The following is a 21062-nucleotide window of genomic DNA, read 5'->3' on the forward strand; positions in this document are numbered from 1 at the left end:
TTGAAATGCACCACAATATCATCATATAGGATTCGAAACGTAGACAAAATCAATTTGGTAATACTAAAAGGAACATCGAAGAATTCCTCGCGGATGGCATGTAATCAGTGCTCTATGTCCACGAAGTCCTGCAACATGCTTACAAAATTGTGCTGACACTTCAGATTCCTATCCAACATGTTTACACCGCAGATTTTAGATTGCACAAAAGATCCGAAAAACCGGCAGGACAAAAAAATTATAGCTTTTACAAACTCATTTAAGGGATTGCACAGTGAAGATCTTACCAGTTACCTAACCCTCTCTGAAGGTTTCATGAAGAATTGCACCGTGGAGATCTTACCAGCCACAAAGCACTCTCTTCCTTTGGACAATTATCGTTAGGAATTGAAGAGATATGCTCTTATACAAGAGGGAAAAAAAAAAACAAACAAAACCAAAACTACTGTTCCCTTCGTCGCTTTGGATGGGCTCGACAATACCAATTCTCCTCTCTGAAACTAAAATCAATGGCTTTCTGGTAACCTGTGGCAGCAGAGGCAAGTTTAAAAAAAAACGCATGAGATATATAAAAATGTTATTTTCTTTTTCATATACTTCGAGTTCTGAACAATCACATGTGACAATCAATAAACAAGAGACCAAGAAAAAAAAATTTCTTCTGTTTTGGTTGTTACTCTGCACATGTCGCACAATCACATTGAGTGTTTGAGATCCTAATTGTTTGAATAATCCGTCTGATTACAAGCATTGAAATCAGAAAAGATTTTTAAGAGATGCAAGTTGGAATGAGACTCCCAAATGAACGCTTCCACATATGCATGAAAGGAAGAAGAAATGTTGAACCATGAATCTACATTTCTTTACACAATAGAATGGTACTTCCATGTCCCAGTAATCCACACAGTATCAGCAGCTTGTTATAAACAGGTTAGACAAATTTCACAATTGGTCCTTGACAATACGAGAACAATCAAGACCAAGCTGCATTCTTATTAGTATGTCAAAATAACAGGGAATTAACTTACCGCCATGGGAATTCACTTGTGTCTATCCCAGCTTGGTGAAGCTCGTCAACATACTGCAATGCTTCCCTGCACTCTTCCCGGTCATCAAAGAATTCTTTTTTGTCACCTTCAATCTGATATGTTTCATGGCCTTTACCAGCAACAACCTGCAGTTTAGAGAATATTCAAGAGACAAAATACAAATAAAATTACGGTGAGAATAATTTCAAGGAGACAATTCAGTTTTTCATTGAAAAATACTGAACCATCTGTCCATAAATCTTCAAAAAGAGTAGTGAAATGGGCATAAACACTTACAACCATATCGCCTTCTTCACCCATGGCAACAGCACAACGGACAGCTACTCGTCTAATGTCATGCAAAAACAGACGATGGCCATTTGGAAGAGGAGGGTAGTAATCATTTTCCCCATGTTTCAAATATTCCTGCATTGACCATCCTACGCCAGCCAACATGTCATCCAATATGTCCACTGATGAAGATGAAACGAGTTAGTAATAACTTTTGCAAAGATGGCATTTTAGTTACGCAGTAGAGTTCAACATGCATACATGGATCTTCACCCCTTGGATTGTCAGATGTCAGAATTGTCATGTCACTTTTATCTGTTGCAATTTTTGTCATTATTGGTCTCTTGCCTCTGTCTCTCTCTCCGCCACAACCAATAACTTCACAAAAAGCAAGAAGTTGGTCAGGTTAACAATACTTACATTTCTTCATGAAACTCATCACTTCCCAGCTATCCCAACTGACATGGCAACTTTATTGAAGTGAATTGGCAATTTTCTCTTCCAACAACAATCAGAACCTAATTCTAACTTGTCGAATGTTGGAGAAAATAATAAGATACCATGAACAGATCAGGACTAATGTCAATAAACTGGAGCTTCCAAATCCCAATTACATCTTGAATTCTCAGGATTATGATTATCTTCAGCAGTTTTGGACCTAAACAAAGGATAACTACTAAATCACTGTATTTGCACTGCCAGACTTGGGAGAATTATCCACGAATGGAAAAGAACATTTAGCTATGGCAAGATAGATGGTTGACATAAACTTAAATCAATATATCATCATTAAAGAATTAAGAGAATCAAAACGACAAGCATATTTCTAGCTTGAGAATTTCCTGTGCATATAATACTCAGCCTAGCTTTTATCACTTCCTTATAGCAAATGGTCCAAGACTTTGTACAAGGAAAAAGACTTTAAAACGCCTTATCCAAGCATAAAGCTAGAATTATCACAAACTTAGAGAAGTAGCACTGAATGCATGATGAAGGTTAGGAGAAAGCAATAGAAACGCACCCGTGATAATTCTTTTAGGCCTAAGCTCCCTTACGGAATCAAGTAGTCTAGATAGGGCATCAGGTGTATGAGCATAGTCCACAATCACCCCAAATGCCTGCTCCTCGTCAATTAACTCACACCTACCAGGTACCGCATCTATCTCTTCAATCCCTCTAACAATGTCTTCCAATGGTGCACCAACTGCAATCCCAACTGCCACAGCCGCAAGAATATTGTAGATATTGTGCTTCCCAAGCAATCCTGATGAAATCTCTAAAATACCATGGGGTGTATTAACCAAAACTTGTGTCTCAAAGAGGGAGAGCTCATACTTCAAGGGATGGACATCTGCATTTTTATTTTCCATAGCAAAGGTCACAACTGGCACCTCTTGGTTTCCTTGAGCAATAAAGAAAGGTGCATTTGGGTCATCAACGTTAACTACTTTCCTATGCCTTTCTGGATCCACCATCCGAGCAAACAACTTAGCCTTTGCATTCTTATACTCCTCTTCTGTCCCATGAAAATCTAAATGATCCCTCGTCAAATTGGTAAAAACAGCAATATCAAAATCAACCTCATCACACCTCCCTAGAGCCAGTCCCTGGGAAGTAGCCTCCATCACAACAGCTTCAGTTCCATTATGCAGCATCTTAGCCATCAAATTCTGAACCAAAATGGCACCTGGGATTGTGTTAGGTGCCTCCAGTTTATTATCCCCGTGTATATAATATGCCACCGTACTCAACATTCCAGTCCTCAACCCCATTGCTTCATACATCCCTTTAACCAAATTCGCTGTCGTAGTTTTCCCATTCGTCCCAGTTATCCCAATCACAGCCATATTCTTTGAAGGGAACTTATAAAATGCTGCAGCCAATGCAGGCAAAACTGCATTAGTATCCTCCACAATCACCAAAGCCTTACACCCCAAAGTCTCTTCAATATCAACCTCCTTGCTAGCCACAACCGCAACAGCACCTCTCTTATCAGCCTCGCTCAAATACAAATGTCCATCCGTCTTCATCCCCACACGACAAACAAACAAATCACCAGCACTCACCACTCTCGAATCATCCTGTATACCAGTAATCTCCACCTCCAAATCCCCCAAAACCGAAACCGGCACCACTTTGCTTTCATCCAAAAGCTCAGCTAAACTCATCCTAAACTTTGGTTCCACAATATTCACCTTCAATTTCCCGATACTATCAAAATCCAAATCAAAACTCTTTTCATCCAAAGACGCCCCAGCATTGCTTTTTCCACTCTTTTCACCCACACCCACATCAAACCCACTTGAACCATCTTCATCACTGTCAGTATCAATCACAGTCAACCCTGTTAGTTCATCAATCTCCTCCAAGTCCACCACCTCTTCAGGCTCTAACTCTTCAACACCTTCCATAACATCACTACTTCCTTTAATGTCTTTTGGTTTTAACAGTCCTTGTTTAACAAGTTCTTGTCTTTCCATAACGATAGCCTTATCAATCTCACCAAACAAATCATCACCGTCACTATTTAAGGAATTGGGATTTACCTCGGTATCTGCAATGGCTTTGAGAAACGTTGATTGGTTCTTTTTGAAGTCTTCTTCTTGAGCTTTTCTTGCTCTTGAAGCTTGGATATGAACTTGTTCCCATTTTGATACTCCATGTGCTGTATCTTCTGGTGCTTCAGGTGGGTCATTATCTGCTGTGTTTGGGTAGAATTTTCCATCTGGGCCAATAGCAAATAGCGAGTGTTTTGTGCCGTGGAGAGAAAGAAATGAAGGGGTTTTAGGGAGAGAAGGAAATAAATTGCGGGGTTTGAAGAAGGTTGGTTTTGGAGAGAGCAAGTTTGGGTTTTGAGAGAGAAATGTGTGCGATTGGAGAGTGAATGTGAAGGCCATTGATATGATGAGAGATAAAATGATAGTGGAAGGGGATAAGGGAGGTTTAGTGCTGAAAGGAAAAACGGTGCGCTTTCAGGTGAGAGCGAACAGGACAGTCTTTTTCTTCTTCTTCTACTTCTTCTTTTTGGTTAAATTCTTTTTCTTTTATCTTATCTGATTCTTTTCTTCTTTTTTTTTTAATTAGGCGAAGTTGGGATATGGCTGCCAGGGTTGCTATTACATTACAATTACAATTAAAAAAAAAACCCATAGAAAATTCATGATGCATCTATAGATAATTCACTATTCACCGCAGCAATATAATTACTGTTTTACCCTTTAAAAAAAAACCATTGGCATTGGTATTAAATGGTCTTTTCCAAATAGTCCATTAGATATTATAAAATTAATCGGAGACGATTTGGTCTTCTTACTTTTAAAATACACATTATAATGATTATATTGCCCTCACAACTAAAATATTTTGAAAGATTACATGAAAGCAATTCCATCTTTTTTATGTTTTAAAGATGCAATATAAATATTATATTACCCTTACATGCAAGAATTGTTAAAATTATGTAAATGGGTTTTTTTGTCTTTTCATATTGATTTTTTTGTAATTAATAAGTTGACACAGGTGATTTGATTTTTTGAATAAAATAAATATTATTAAAAAAAATTGTTAACATATACAGGAGTGGACACCGTGTGCAGCATCTCCCCACTCCCAAAAATCACCTTCCAAGGCAACGTTGAAAGCGTCTCACCATTCTCTTTTTATTAGTGTCGCACGTGTCGATGACGGCGTGGTGCATGAGCTCTGATAGACTTTTCTTTTCTCTTCCTTCCTCTTTTCTCTTTCTTTCTCTTACCAAAATATAAATGTGTCATTTAATTTATTTTTTATTTCTAATTTGATCATCATTCTTTTAATTGCTATTTGTTTTGTTTTTTTACCATTTTATTAATTTTTTCTTTAATTTTGCCCCTTATCATTTAGTTTCATTTAATTTTTAAATTAAATTTGGTGCTCATTCTTTTGATTGTTGTTTTTTTTATTTTTAAGCATTTTTCTAATTGAATTTCATTTTCAATTTCATCTTCAATTTCATCTCTTAACATTTGATTTTAAATTATTTTTATATCGAGTCTAGTCTTTATTCTTTTAATTGTTATTTTTTATTATTTTGGATCCTTTTTATTGTATTTTTTTTAATTTTATCCTTTAGCATTTTGATGATTTGGAATTTTTCTTCACTATTGTTTAGGGTTTACTTTGTATGTGGTTAGTACCTTGCTTATGACTAGGGTCACATGTTTTGAAAATTAACACGAATTGACTTTGATGTTTTTTTTTAGGTGTCTATCTAATTATTATTATTTCAATGTCATCCTTCAACATTTGATTTATTTGGAATTGATCTTCATGCTTTTTTTTCAATATCCTTTTTATAGGGTGTCTCAATCTTATGTCCATGGTCGTGAGGTTAATAGGTTAACCTGGGTTGACTCGGTTTTTTTTCATTGCTTTTTTAATTAATTTTTTTCGGTTCGGCCTTTCAATATTGGGTTATTAATAATTGAGCTTCATAGTTTTATTTAATTTGCTTTCGACGAGGTTACCCTGGTATCACAACAAAGTTGCAGATTTTGCATGTTAACCTGAATGGGTTCAAGTCTATTTTTGGCCTTTTTATGTTGTTATTTTTTTTATGTTTACTTATTTTCATTGCTTTTTGTTCGTGTTATTTGAATTAGTCAAGCTTTTTAAATACAAACGAGTCAATGACCGCGCTTTTCCTTAAATGAGCACTAATATAAAATAAATAAAACCTTAACTACTATATTGTGTTTGTGTTTAATATAGATTTAGGAACATGATTGCAAAGAAGGTTATAGAGGGTAAGAAGATGAAAAATAGTGCGCTCAAATATGGTATGAACCTATTTGCATTTCAAAAACGTTTTTGAAAAAATTTAAATTTAAATTTTATTTTTTTCCTTACTTTAAATTAATATTTTTAGTGTTTTCATATCATTTTGATGTGTTGATGTCAAAAATAATTTTTTAAAAATAAAAAAAATATTATCTTGATGTATTTCCGAGCGAAAAGCACTTTAAAAAATAATCGCAACTACACTCTCAAACAACCCGTGAATAAGGGTGAGGCGAAGATTTCTCTTAGAGTTTAAGATAATTTATATAACCTCCAACCTCCATAGGTGTGTTCTTGTAAAGGATAGTGTGGTGAGTGTGCTTGCCACCATGTAATTTTGGATAAATGGAAACCCTTGCTTGGAGTGATAGCCGAGCCTCTGCAAAAGCTATCTGAATGAACCCGGAGGTGATTAGTTTGCTCCAAGTGTGTTTGATCGGTCTAGACTTGAGCATTCAGGGAAGTGGGAGCTATAGATAGCCTTATACTCAGAGATGCTGTCTTGTCGGATCTAAAGAAGGCCCATAGGACTGCAAAAGAAAGCCCATAGGACTGCAAAAGAGGGCCCAATCCTCACCAAGGCAAGTGACTGCAAAAGAAGGCCCATAGGACCAACATATTCGCAAGCATTAGAGGGAGGGATGTGGAGGGAAGGTTCTTGTAGGGATGCTAATCCGTGGAGGCTTTAAACACTGCAAATTCCATGTTCATAGAAGACTATGGCATATGCGTGGATAAATCATCACCCCATTCCAATCTCTTCACACAAACCACAAGCTCAGAGAAGTAGTTAATGTATTATTAATTTCCGGTCAAACTTCGAAGCATTTCCCCGTCAACCCGGCTGTTTTCATCGTCGTTTTCGTTTTCATCAATATTATTACTTGTTGATCACGTCGTTGCCATTTATGAGGCGAAGCAAAAGAAAATTCACAACAAAATTGCTAGATTTGTTAATGTTTTCTTATCGTCAAGAAAATTTTTAACTTGATATTTGTATTCATCACAATAAATTAATAATTATAAATACCAATAAAAAATAAAAAATTTATTAATTCCAACCAAATATTAAATCAAGATATTAAAATAAAGATATATATTAAACTATCTGATAACAAGATTTTTTTTAAAAAAATTATTTAATTATACAATAATAATTTTTTTTATTGTTAAAAAAATATAATTTAAACTCCATTGAAAACAATTCTAAAAGAAGTCCTCCTTTTTTGTTTATATATTTTTTTCAACAATAAAACATTTTTTTGTCATGGATTTTTAATTTGATAAAAAAAACAAAAAGAATTTTAATAAATGTAGATCGTCCATACTCAAATCAATTGTTTTGATTGCCATAATATGATTAATCAATGATTTTTTTTTAATTTAATTTTTTTTTTGCCAATATTTTTTCTCCTCTCATGGGTCATCAACTGAAAAATCAACTAAATAGATTTGTCTTCCAACACCATGAAGACTCGTACAAAACCAACCAAAACAAATCACCAAACCCAAACTTAAATCAACTAAAATGATCAAATTATTTTAAAAAAAAGTCAAAGTGACCAAGATAAATCATTTTTTATCAATAAAAAACTAATTTATGAACACCCCCAAGTGTTTTGATGTTTGTATTAATAATTTACAATATATTTTTGGTAAAGTAATAACAAGATTTCTTAAAAGTATAGAAGAAAAAAAAATAATATCAACCTCAACAGAGCATGAACTTGTGATCCTCAACTCAACTCAAAAGAAAAACATGCTAACCAACCAAGCTATTTGGCAAATATGATATTGAATAATTTATAGATTTTAATTTCACGGACGGTAAAGCAAATATATAGGCACGCATAGGAGTCTAGTTGCGGTTGTTTTTCAAAATATTTTTCACTTATAAAAGTATTAAAATAATATTTTTTTTATTTTTTAAAAATTATTTTTGATATCAGCGCATCAAAATGATCTAAAAACACAAAAAAAATATTAATTTAAAGCAAAAAAAATATTAATTTAAAGCAAAAAAAATTAAAAAAATTCAAATTTTTTAAAAACACTTTTGAAACGCAAAAATAAATAAAGCTTAAAAATATTAGTTGTAGCTTGAACCCGCGACCTTCAATCTATTTGTGCCACGTGCAAGCTAATTAAGCTTATAAAACAATAAAAATAAAATTAACCTGGCTGTTTCGGTTGATACGTGTTTGGCAAGGATAGAGTGGAATCCAGAGTCATTATCACCCTCTCATTCCGGTGATTAAAAATTGAACGTGGAGACAGATAATACCCACAAATAAAACTACGAGAAGAGATTTGCTTAATAGGATCCATGTCTAACTGCTCCGGATGTGGACGGCTAACCCTCTCCTATTTGATCAAGTCTGGCATCATATTATTCATTTTCCTTGTTTGTCAGGTTGTGATGAAGTCCTTCACACTCACAGGCTGTGGGACCGCGCTAGATTTATTTATTTTAAAAAAATAATATTCACATGTCACGAACACGTTACAAGCCAAAACGGCAAGATTGCATAGTCAATTAATTATCCATCATTAAAAAATCTTTGAATTAGACCTTTGGAGACCTATATAAGATCATTAAAGATTTTTTTTATTATTATTAACATGGATGTTCGGTCTAGCTTGCGCGCACCTTCACTAATCTCATGGACCCTGAAATTAACGACCATATAATTAAACCTCCGGTGACTATCACATTAGCAATCATAGGATTTGAACTTAAGATTATAGAGGGAGCAAACCCCTTGATTCTAAACTCTTACTGCTGGATCACCTATGAGATTTGTTTTTTTATTATTAAATTAATGTGTCTGTTTTCACAAACCCAGATTAAATCTTAAATAAATTATCTATATTTAAAGAGAAATGCTAATTTTCACTCACGAAAGACATCGACAATTGGATACACGAGAGTGATTAACAGAATTCATTTTTATCTAATGCCAAGTGAATTCTGTAAAATAACCATAGAAATCATGTAAGACTAGCGTTACTTGTGCTTGAATCAATGCATTTCATAAGAAACTTCCACCATGATCTCGTCCTATATTAAAACTATAATTAGGGCAACCCAACGGTCCTAAACGGCGCTACGGTTGCGTGATGTCTCGTTAAAAAACGCAGCACCACGAAAGGTGGCACAAAACAAGACCCTAGGTACGTTTTTGCATCCGATACCATAGAAGATAGGGCACAGGCGGGTTCTTTTAGGAAGAGCATACGAGGCGCGGGAGAGATTTGCGTTGTGCACAGGGAATTCAGGAGGAATTTAGGGAGGGTAGATTGAGTGCAAGGATCCCATACGTTGACCAGATGAGCCCATGGATGACGAATACTCTAACCAGTGTGACAGGTGGCTGTATCGGATGCAATGACTTTTCCAATTTCTTTAAAACTTTTAAGAAAATAAAATCCAATGATGGCTTGAGCCGTTAACTTGATGTTTCAAACAAACACCGAGTTCAGCGTACATGTGTTCTTGTGTTTTCCAGGGATATGAAAATACCACAAGTAGTTGAAAGTCTGGAAAAAAAACAAAAAAAACAAAACCTTACCTTCTTGAAATTATAATTTTGGTATAGGATTTAAAGATGGTTCAAGATAATCTCTAAGTTATAGCTTCTTTTTATTTTTAATTAAAGTTTTAAGAGAGAATTTTTAATGAAATTCATGCAGAACTGTGATGTATTGATTAATAAAACACTTTTAAAATCGTGATGGGAGTAAAACATGATTATGGTTTTAATAGAGCGTTTTCGAAGAAGAAAATACCATGAGTCATTGAAAGTAAGAAAAGAAAAAAAAAACCCACTTTCCTGCGATTAAAATTTCAGCAAATAAACCATCTAGGTGGTGGCCTAATGGTAAGAGTTTGGGACCAAGAGGTTTGCTCCCTCTGTGATCTTAGGTTCGAGCCCTGTGGTTACTCATATGATGGTCACTACAAGCTTACATGGTCGTTAACTTCAGGGCCCGTGGGATTAGTCGAGGTGCGCGCAAGCTGGCCCGGACACCCACGTTAAACTAAAAAAAAAATTTCAGCAAATAAAATAATTTTTTAAAAAAATTATAAATTATATCTTTTTTATTATAAAAACTTTTATAATAAAATTTTCAATAAAAAACATGTAAAACTGTTACGTGTTTGTTAACCTAACACTTTAAAAATACCAATAATCGAGATTAATGTAATTTCAACCAATCGCAACCACCATGTTGACAAACCAGCCCTTACAATATTTCACACGTCTTGATTTTGATTTTCAGCGTTGCTAAGAGTAAATAATTTCATGATCCAATCGTATGTGAAAATCTTTATTTATTTATTTATTAATATGGATGTCCGGGTCAGCTTACGCACATCTCGATTAATTTTACAGGTTTTAAAATTAACGACCATGTAGAACTCTAGTGGTTATCATATCATCAACCATAAAATTCAAAATTAAAACTATAAAAAAATAAGTTTTTTAGTCTCAAACTCTTACGACCGAGTTATCTACTCGATAGTTTGTATGTAAAAATCTTGATTCAAATTTGACTCGGCAGGTGTCACATGAGAACACGAAGGACATTTTACGTGTCTTCAAGAACAATCCATTTGTTTCACTATCAAAATAAATTTTAAATTTGAAGCAATCCAGAGTCTGCCGTGTAAATGTACATTCCATGAATCAAAAGAAACTACAGGCAACGTATCACAACACTTGTTGACAGAGTATTTCCTTGGACCTTTATGTGCTCTGTTTTGAAAGCTCACCAGAGGTAAAGTGACCCATGACAGGCAAAAATTCAAACCCTAAAAATATGAAAGGTCTATGCTCTATCTTTTCTAGAGATTGAGAGGTCTAGACTGAATAAGGACGTCCATTTTCAAATTTTTTAACCCATGACTAGAAAACAACACTGCCTACACCAGGGGCCCTTCCTTCGAAATCCTGACATTAAACTGACAAAATATAGCAGCCAGAGAGACAACAACCTTTCTCCAGTATCCCAACGCACACCATTTCCCATGTAAAAAGAAACTTCACAATCAACAAAATTATTTAATAGATCTCATATTTTTATTAGAGGGCAGAATAACGCCGGATAAACACACACACACACTGAAATATATAATAATCTTTTCAATTATCATAAGATAATAACAAGTAAATTATAACCCGGTTCATGTTTTCTTAAGAAATAATAAACTAGTCACTCTAGTCCAAAATCCCGTATGCAGCCCTCTTTTAATATTACAACATTTCAACTACTATTACATTTTCAAACATATGTTAAATCCTTATTATTTCACACCCATTTATAAAATCTTTGTTTTTTCAATCTTTTTGTTATTTATCCGGAGGTATTACTTTAGCTATCAATTGAAAAGGCAACCGAATTGGCAAATGTTAGAAAAAATTCAATTTTTTTATTTTACTAAAATTTAATATATTTTGGATCGTTTTGATATGCTGATATAAAAAATAATTTTTAAAAAATAAAAAAACATTATTGGCATGCATTTTGGGACGAAAAGTTATTTGAAAAGCAACCGCAACCACACCGCCAAACATACTAGAAGTTGACGGTCAGGGACTAAAATATAACTCATAAAAAAGAGGGACTAACCTATTACTTTCTAAAGAATACAAGGAGTAAGCTATAGTTTACTCAGTAACAAATTCACCTAAACGACCCTCTTCCATCACCAACCAAAACATTAAAGCGGCATACATTTTTAACCTTATAGGACATTATCAACAGACAAGAGAGGGTGTATGTCTATGTGTACATGTGTTGTGGTCTGTCTGTTGAATACTACTAATTATTGAATGACAAGAGGGAAAATGGGAAAGCAAGACAAGTTTTGCTGCTACATTTGAAAAGGCTTGTAATTCCCATCTTGGCACGTATCTGACTGCCAATTGCCACATGTGGTCGGTATCATTGATTAACTGCTTTGGCTCACAGGCCATTATCACCCGTTCTTTGTTTTTCAAGTCCTTTTCTAACTCCCAAAAACCTCTCTTTAATGGCAGTAACATTAAAGGGCAATGACTACTCCCATAATTTGACCAAAAGAAACTTTTATTATTAGTAGACGAGGGGACTAGGGTTGTGTTTGTTTGTTACTTTGTTATTAGTAAATGAAAGGACAGACAGAGGTTACTGTTCTCATTTACCCATTTGAGTTCTTCAACTTGTAGTGGAAGGAAGACTCGGTTCATGTGCTTCTGTTTTCAATTTCCAAGAACTACCCCAGGTACTTATATTTCTGCTGCTGCTACTGCTACCGTGGTTTTTTTTTCTTGCTTGTGTCAGTGCAATTTTTGTGAAGGTTGGTAGTAATCCGTGGAAAGTTGTGTTTGGTGGGGGCATTTGGTGATTTTCCATGGATATTCAACAAGTGTGAGTTTGTATGAACTCAGCTTCTAATTTTGTTCTGTATTCAGTGAAAATGATGATGAAAAAGAAGTTGTTTTAAGGATTGGATTGGTAGTTGATGAAAGTTTTTTGAAATTATGTTTCCTGGTTTCAAGTTCGCTGTGAAATGTGTAAAACAATGATTCAGTTTTCTCTCTTTAGATTTCTTTTCTAGAAATTGGACGGGAGTTTGAAATTATAAGAATTTGTAGAAGATTCTACATCCAGATATGATTTCTGAAACTGGATGGAGAGAATTATTAGGACTCATTAACAATTCTTGAGACAATTTATCATTTTCAATTTGTTTTTTATTTTTTTTATTTTTTAATGTTGGAGAACTATATTCTAAGGCAATTAGAATGCTTGCAATCTGTCTATAAAGTTTTGTTTGTTCTGTACTTTACACATATTTCTTTTCTTGCTCAGATTCAATGCTGGCGTATCGGTGATGCTGTGATTGGATGCATATTTCACACCATGTCTACTAGCACTTATTCTCATATCATGGAAAGGAGGTCACCGAAGAGCCCTTTGCCGAGGAGCCCTTTTCCGAAGAGCCCTATGCCACAGAGTCCTGAATTCTATGAAAAATACAAGTCTAAATGTGCATATGGCTTAATTAATATCTTTCATTTCCGCCAACGTCACTCAAAGAAGCTGATTTCTGATAAGGCAGTTTTGAAGAGACATGCTGTTGGTAAGAATTCTTTGATTTATGTTGTATTATAATAACCTAACATGATTTAATGGGTTCAGTCCTGCGACTACAGAAATGAAGAAAATTGCAGAGGAAGATATGCCCATCAAGCAGCAGATAAAGAAGACCACTGCAAAAGTGGAACATGTACAATCTGATACTGAACTTGCTGGTGACTCATCAACAAGCCATAGAAAAGCAATCAAGGCTACTCGGAAACCTCTTCGTTTACCTATTTATGGTTGTTATGATGTAGCAACCATGGGGCATGCAAAATCTGTTCATGAAAATTCAGCGGATGATTCTTCAAAAAAGTTGGAATCTGCAGTGACCAAAGAATCACTCTCCAATCAAGTGCAACCTAGAAACGAAACCGATTGTAACTGTAGAAGTATCCAACATGGAAAGCATGGCCAATCTAAGGAGATCAATCTTCAGGTTCGCATGAATGAAGCTACTGAAGCTTTTATAAATCAGAAGTTGATTGATGGAAAACACCTCAGCACAGATGGGGCAGATGACCAGTCTAAACATTTCATGGATGCACTAGATATACTGAATTCCAACAAGGACCTGTTCATAAAACTCCTACAAGACCCCAATTCTCTACTGGTGAAACATATTGAAGACTTGCGAGACTCTCAGGAAAAAGTGCAGCAGATTAAATCTTACCCTGAAGATAAATTGTCAGAACAACACAAAAATAATTCAAGGGAATGTGAAAGGACTGGCTGTACCCGAAACTTCAACTCCATTGATAGATACCTGTCCAAGCGAACTGGTGATCCTCAACCCTCGGAGACAATAGTAGTTTTGAAGCCTGGCTCTGCAAGCTTGCAAAACTGTGCGGATGGAATCAGTCATGACTCTCCACCGGTTCATTATAGGTTAAAAAATGTGCAGCAGAGTGTTAAACCTTCATTTTTCCCCCTTGTCAAAATGAAAAGAAAGTTGATGCATGCTATGCGGATGAGCAGGAAAGAGCGGCAGTTGATGTTGACTGATGGTGCAGTGCAGAAGTCCAAATATATTTTCCAAGAGAGTGAAAAATGTGGTGGCGGAGGTGTGGATATTAATGAAAGAAACTCACCAGGTGAAACCTCTTGTTATTTAGGAAGAACAACCATGGATGTCAGGAGTGAAGACCAGATGGACAAAGTGGAAATAATTGAATCTAGTGTTAGAGAGGAAGCTGCTACAGCCAGTGAAAAAGGTCATGAAAGCTCAAGATTTTCAAATCTCAGGCATTCCAAGGAAACTAACAATGACAAATATGTTGAGACAAGGGTACATCTATCTGACTTTTTAATGAATGAAAATGTGAATCTTTCGAGAAAGCAGAGACCAAAAACCAGGGATGGGATGAGCTCTCTTCCTGAAATTGAATTCTTTCCTATGGCCGGTCCTAGATGTAAAGCGGAGCATGCCCGTGTCACTCCACAAATGAGATTTTCTCCCTATACCAGTTATCAAATGGTGAACAAGAACAAGTGGAATCAGAGTGAAAAGAGAAACAACACAAGTCCAACCCGGCAGACTTTGGAGGCTCCACCATGGGCCAATGACAAAAAATGTGAGGATCAATTACAAATCATCGAGACAGAGAAAACTATTTCAGACAAACTTTTCCCTGATGTCAAAGAGGATGAAAACATCTCTTCTCTTGAAAATGATTCTAGCCCTGGAGGTGAGCTTTTGTCAATTTAATCTTCATCATGCTTGTAATTCTGTTTGGTATAAGCAGTACATAATTTTCTGCAGTTTCCATCAAAATAATAGGAAAAAAGGACAGTAAAATTTCAGAAGAATATAGTCCCTCCGGCGTGCCCTCCAGACTAGATGGCTCGTACAATAGCGATGCTAATGAAAGCACCCGTACTGCAAATACAACTGACGAACATGAATCCTCAAAATTCTGTAGACTGGTAAATGACTGTTTTCCCTGTCTATTGAATTGTTACTGTCTTTCAATTTGTTTTGATAGCTCTTTCAGTTTGTTGGTTTCCTGCTATTTGATGTGCCCTTTTGCATTATTTCCCTGCCAATTTTCTCTTTCAGGATTCATCTGCAGATAATCAAATGTCACCATCTTCAACAAGTGATTATTTGTCAAGCCCTTCAACCATCCAGAGGGTTGAAGACTTGGACAAGGCCAAAGAGAGAGCAGAGCAGCCAAGTCCAGTATCTGTTCTTGAGCATTTTTTCATGGAAGATATGATTACTAGACCTTCAAGCCACGCATCACGGCCTGGTAAGCTCTTATGTTAGGGAATCATTACATGTACTTTTTCCTGATTTTGCAATCTTGTTGACACAATTAAAGTAATGCAGCTGAACTATCAGCCCTGCCACTAAGAATAGGTAAAGAGGAAGACTATTTGGCTGCTCTTGTTCACTCCCCTTTGGATCTGAAGATTAATTCAAGCACTTCTTTGGAAGAGCTAGGATCCGTGTTGGAGTATATAGGTGCATTTTTGAGAGCTTCTGGCTTTAATTTGGATGATCTCTCATCAAAGTGCCATGGTGAGTCCTGTGGTGGTCATAAGCTCGTTTGTGATTATTTTGTCGAAGTCCTTCTAGAGGTATACCTGAACTACATGAGAAGCTCCCCTTGGTTGTCATTTGTCGAACCAAAAGTTCGACCTGTTACAATGGCAGAAAACATGGCTCAACAAGTGATGAAACATGTTGAACGGAACATACTCTTACAGCCACCTTCGCGAACATTAGATCATCTTGTTGAAAAGGACTTGACTAGCTCTGTGACATGGTTGGATGTCCGGATTGATGCTGAATATGTTGTTAGTATGATAGTAGAAAGTGTTCTAGAAGAAGTGATAATGGAGACTGCAATTGAGTAGGTAGATAGTAGTAGAATTCTCTGTTGCTTATGTGTTTTGGTCAAAATTGCACAACAGAATTCTGCCAGGCAGCTTGAGCAGGTTAACATAATCGGCTTTTCTACATTCTAGATCGCGCAAGTAAATGTTTGCACATCTTCAAAAGGATTTTTTTTAAGAATTGCAAAGCCGAGATTGGACAAGAATGGAGGGAGTTGTGTTAACTGACTGGCAGTTGGTCAGAGGCACTGCCGAAACCATGACATGCAGCTCCAACTTCCTGCATATAGTAGAGTTTAAACTGAACCTTCGACAGCCATCAATTATAGGACTTTCTTTCGGTTAATTGTAAAGATAATCATACTGGACATATACCTTCGTCGTACACTTCCGTATGCTTCGTGGAACATCATAATCGGTCAGATAAGCTGTTTTGAATACTCTTGTGACAAATCTGTTCCTTTTTCTCGCATGCCAAGACATGCGTGGTGCTTATAGAAGTTGTTCGGTGCGGTTGGTTTACTCGTGTAAGGCTATTTATTAGCGTACTTATCTTGGTATTTTGAATTAGCAAAATTTTCCAGTCATTGGGGCGTCAGCCTCGAGTTGAAGTTTGTACGAGCTCATTTCATTTCATTTCATTTGCTTCGCCTACTTCAAGAAGGTTTCACCAATGTTTGAAACTACTACGTCCATGCCTATTTCTTCTGTCCATGTACAATTAAGCAGTTTAGAATGCTATAATGTTATGATAAATTATCATTGTCTACTATGCCTATAAAGCACAATGATTTGCAATAATCGTCAAAAAGCACAGCACAGGTAGTTTACTTGCGATAGATAAAAGTGCCCATCTTCTAATTGATAAGTCGACTATCAGTATTGATGGCAAGTTCAAGAAAGATAACATGGATGTTAACTGAAAACAAAAGCATTTTGCTGCAGAAGAGACCAAAACTGAACAGGAAAAAAAGTTAAGATAGCATTGTCATGTATTCCATTTATAATCTGAAGGAATGAACCAGCAAACAAATATTTGTTTGAACAAACATCCATTGCATTTGTAGCATTGTCTTGTATTCAATTTATAACCTAAAGGAATGCCATGCAAAAACAGACGATGGCCATTTGGAAGAGGAGGGTAGTACTCATGTTCCCCATGTCATGAAATCAGATCACACTACCAACTAATGGAGTCGCTTGTGGAAGAATGAAGCTATACATGTATCTTAGCAAGCTCTTGACAAATAATAAATTAAATCAATAAAGTCTCGAAATAAATTATCTTCCAGAAGGCATATGCCAGTAAGAAACACCGAAGATAGAAATTAACCAATTCCAGAAAAGAGGGCCAAGCCAAAAGACAAAAGCATCCAAGAAACTATTAGCAGAGGGAGGAAGATAAAAAAGATTATAACAGTCCCGCCATTGCTTGCAACTTTTTTCTTAGTCATGAGATGTAATCCTTCCAAAGGAGGCAAGTGTAAATAGAAAATACAATTTCATGATAAAGCAAGCAATACCACACTTTCCAAAAACATCAACAAGGGATCTGACCAATCGTTAAAGCTATTCTAATCGTCGATCCATTTGTCTTTACGAAGCAGTCTAGAGCTTTTGGTAATGTTGAGCTCATTCAAGAACCCTTTCAATCGAGCGCTCGTAGGTTCATTTACCATTGCAGCATCATATTGTCTTTGCAAGTGACGAACCCCTTCCATCAGTCCTCCTTTGGAGGCATGGTAGATAAAACAATTAATGCTCACCAAATAACATGTGCTTCTTTGAGGCAATGGATCATTTGCTATATGGGATGTTTTCTCAGTTGGTTCATCAAACTCCTATAGCAAATTGTTTGGTGGAAAATAAGTTTTATTAGGAGGTCATTTTGACAAATTCTGTTCGTTGTCATGAGCAGCACCGAAGAAGAGATTATTCACGCTTCTTTAAGCAACTCATCACTCTAGTCGTATTTTAGGGTCTGTACACTCCCAGAGAGAGTATGCGTATTTCATTAAATGGTGTCGGCAATGACCAAAGGCATGAACTTCGCAAATTCGCTGAATAGATTGTTTTGATTGGTGACAGAAAGATCTGTGACTTACCAGCATCAGATGATTGTGATTATACTTTTTTTAAGATGCTCATGATCTATATATTGACATTGGATATGGTTCAATCTTATTAGCAATCATCGCGGCTGTTTATCCCAACATAGCAGCTTCAAGTCTTGATCATATGTGCTTTAAAGAACGAGCCATTATAACTTCGAAGAATGTTGCAGTCAATGAGATCATTGCACTTGATTTGACACCCGGCAATAAACGTGTGGAATGGTGTTTAAAAGTACAGTTAAAAGTTTTTTTTATTTAAAAATATATTAAATTAATATTTTTTAAAAAATATTATTTTTAATATTAACACACCAAAACAATTTAAAAATATTAAAAAATTAAAATTAAAAATTAAAAAATTTAAAATTTTTTAAAAACACAATTAGCGCGTCATTCAAGGAAGCCACAATATAAACATTCTGTATTCTATTGAGTTTATCAATCAATTGGCATTTAGTAGTGTGCTTCCCCGTAAAATTTCATTAAAAACAGGAATGCCAATCATGATGCTCTAAATAATTTTTTTTTTTTAATTTTTTATTATTTTAATGTAAAAATATTAAAAATATATTATATTTTAATTTGACATATCATTCTCTTTTGATTTTGTGAACCCAAGACACATTAAACCAACAACTTATTATATTTTAATATCCATTTACTTTTTTAATTTCATTTGTAGAGTGAAACTCGAAAAGATTTGAGTTTTTAAGATCTTTTAATTAAACAAAAATATTTCCATTGAGGTAATTATTATGATTTCATCTATCAACGTTTTTTTTTATTACTGTAAAAAATGCTATAATTAAAATGAAATAAAATACCCTCGTTGTTAATTTTAATTAAAATATAAGTTTAAAAAACATCATTGTTTCATGAAAAACAATAATATATTTTATTCATGTATTTAAATAAACATTTATTACTTTATTAGTGCACGAAAACTCACACATTCACATAAACCCGGCTCATAATCATGCTTTTTTAATAATAAAAAAATGCAAGATTTTGTTGCTTACATAGCCATGCATCTTATCTCCACTTCTCTTTCATATCATCACCTTTTTTCTTTAGCTCCTATGGCCTTTCTCACTACTATTTCAAGTGTTCATGAGCCACAAAACTTTCAGGAAGCTAATTCTCAAGATATATGGAAACAGGTTATGAATGATAAGCTTCAAACTCTTGCTCAGAATCAAACTTGGCGTATTATCAAACTTCCCAGAGGAAAACAAATTGTTAGCAACCGGTGGGGGTATATAAAATAAAACTTAATTTTGATGGATTTATTGGCAGACACAAAGCATGTCTTGTGGTCCAGAAACTTAACAAACTTTTGGAGTGAACTACAAGGAAATTGTTGCTCTTATTGGTAAGATGAACATTATATGTGTTCTATTAGCAGTTGATGTAAATAATGGATGGTCAATGTGTTAAATGAACATCAAGAATGCTTTTTTGCACGGGAATCTTGACATAGAGGTCTATATAAAATATATTGGCACCTGGTCATCCTCAAAGGTGAAATCCTACCTTGGTGTGTCAACTTCACAAATTGATTTATGGACTGAAACAATCTATGCGTGCTTCGCATGATAATTTAAGTGTTATTCTTGAAGAAATTGGTTTCATAAGGAGTAATACCGACTCATTTTTGTTTGTCCATCTTGGACATAAAGAGACATTGGTGGTTCTTATATATGTTCATGATCTTATTAGTATATGAAATAATGTTGAGGCCATTTCTCATCTCATGTCCACACTTCAACATCAATTTCCTATTAAAGATCTCATCAACTTCAAGTATTTTCTTGGAATTGAAATAACAATTTCCCATTAAAGGTTATTACTTAACCAACATAAGTATATTTTTTACTTGCTTAAATATGCTAAAATGATGGATGCCAAGCTTGATTCTACCCCTTTAGGCAGTAAATTGATGCTTGAAACAGCTAGTGAGCCTCTTTGGTCTATTAAATCATTACTAACGTCTTGTGGGTAAGCTTATTTATCTTATTATTACTCGACCTGACATAACATATATAGTTAGTCTTGTTAGCCAACTTATGCATGCGCCTATTGTCTTTCATTTGAGTATTGTCAAGTGCATCTTGCGTTATCTCGAAGGTTCTATTAGAAGTGGAATCGCCATGATTAATAATGGTCATACTGAAATAACTAGTTATAGTGATTGAGATTGGACTAGAAATGCTATTGATCAAAGTCAGCCACAAGTTATTGTATGTTTGTTGGTGGTAATCTTGTCTATTGACATAGCAAAAAACATGTTGCACGATCTAGTGTTGAAGCTGAACATCGCGCAATGACATCTTATGCTTGTGAATTAATTTGGCTTAAAGGTCTTCTTATTGAACTAGGATCCTCACTTTTTTTGTGACAATCAAGTCGTCGTGCATATTGTTTTTAATTCAGTGTTTCACAAAAAAACAAAACACATTAAAATTAATTGTCATTTTATTTATCAACAAGTTTAGTCTTAAATTATCCAAACACATTATACTTGCAGTCATGACCGACTTGCTGATGTGTTCATTGAGGTCTTATCCTCTACTCACTTTTATCATTTAGTGTCCAAGCTTGGATCAATTAATCCCATTGATCCAACTTCAGGGTGGATATGGAAGGAAAGCCTAAATTGTTCCCGTTATTATTGGCATTTGTTATGTAAATTAGGTGTTATGGATTAGCATATTTGTAGATAACGATAAGAACTAGTTGTTTCCAAATTGTTATGTCTAAATTGCAGGAGTAAGATGTGGTTGTTAGTATATTTTCTATTTAATTTGTATTCTGTACATGTAAAGATTTATTATTGTTCAAA

The 21062-nt window shown here is 35.0% G+C and overlaps 2 protein-coding genes across 5 annotated transcripts; one reads left to right on the top strand and one right to left on the bottom strand.

Annotated features, from left to right (window-relative positions):
* LOC7479309 (UDP-N-acetylmuramoyl-L-alanyl-D-glutamate--2,6-diaminopimelate ligase MurE homolog, chloroplastic) lies at nt 1-4329 on the bottom strand. The gene is made up of 5 exons (XM_002299492.4): nt 2341-4329; nt 1581-1697; nt 1326-1501; nt 1029-1174; nt 1-525 (listed from the first exon to the last, which is right to left on the bottom strand). The coding sequence occupies exons 1-5, from the start codon at nt 4214-4216 to the stop codon at nt 507-509; spliced, it is 2334 nt and encodes a 777-aa protein (XP_002299528.3). The 5' UTR covers nt 4217-4329; the 3' UTR covers nt 1-506.
* Nucleotides 4330-11941: 7612 nt separating this feature from the next.
* Nucleotides 11942-16747, top strand: LOC7479310 (uncharacterized). 4 transcript variants are annotated; one of them, XM_024588190.2, is made up of 6 exons: nt 11942-12405; nt 12996-13266; nt 13340-14953; nt 15028-15191; nt 15325-15517; nt 15590-15771. In XM_024588190.2, exons 2-6 carry the CDS (start codon nt 13047-13049, stop codon nt 15619-15621), a joined length of 2223 nt encoding a protein of 740 aa, XP_024443958.2. In that variant the 5' UTR covers nt 11942-12405; nt 12996-13046; the 3' UTR covers nt 15622-15771. The 4 variants fall into 4 exon arrangements, with proteins under 4 accessions (XP_024443958.2, XP_024443942.2, XP_002298030.4 ...); XM_024588174.2 differs by having other exon boundaries at nt 11951-12405; nt 15598-16747; XM_002297994.4 differs by having other exon boundaries at nt 11956-12405; nt 15046-15191; nt 15598-16747.
* The last annotated feature ends 4315 nt before the right edge of the window (nt 16748-21062 follow it).

This window comes from Populus trichocarpa, chromosome 1 (assembly GCF_000002775.5).
Source record: "Populus trichocarpa isolate Nisqually-1 chromosome 1, P.trichocarpa_v4.1, whole genome shotgun sequence".
Lineage (NCBI taxonomy): Eukaryota > Viridiplantae > Streptophyta > Magnoliopsida > Malpighiales > Salicaceae > Populus > Populus trichocarpa.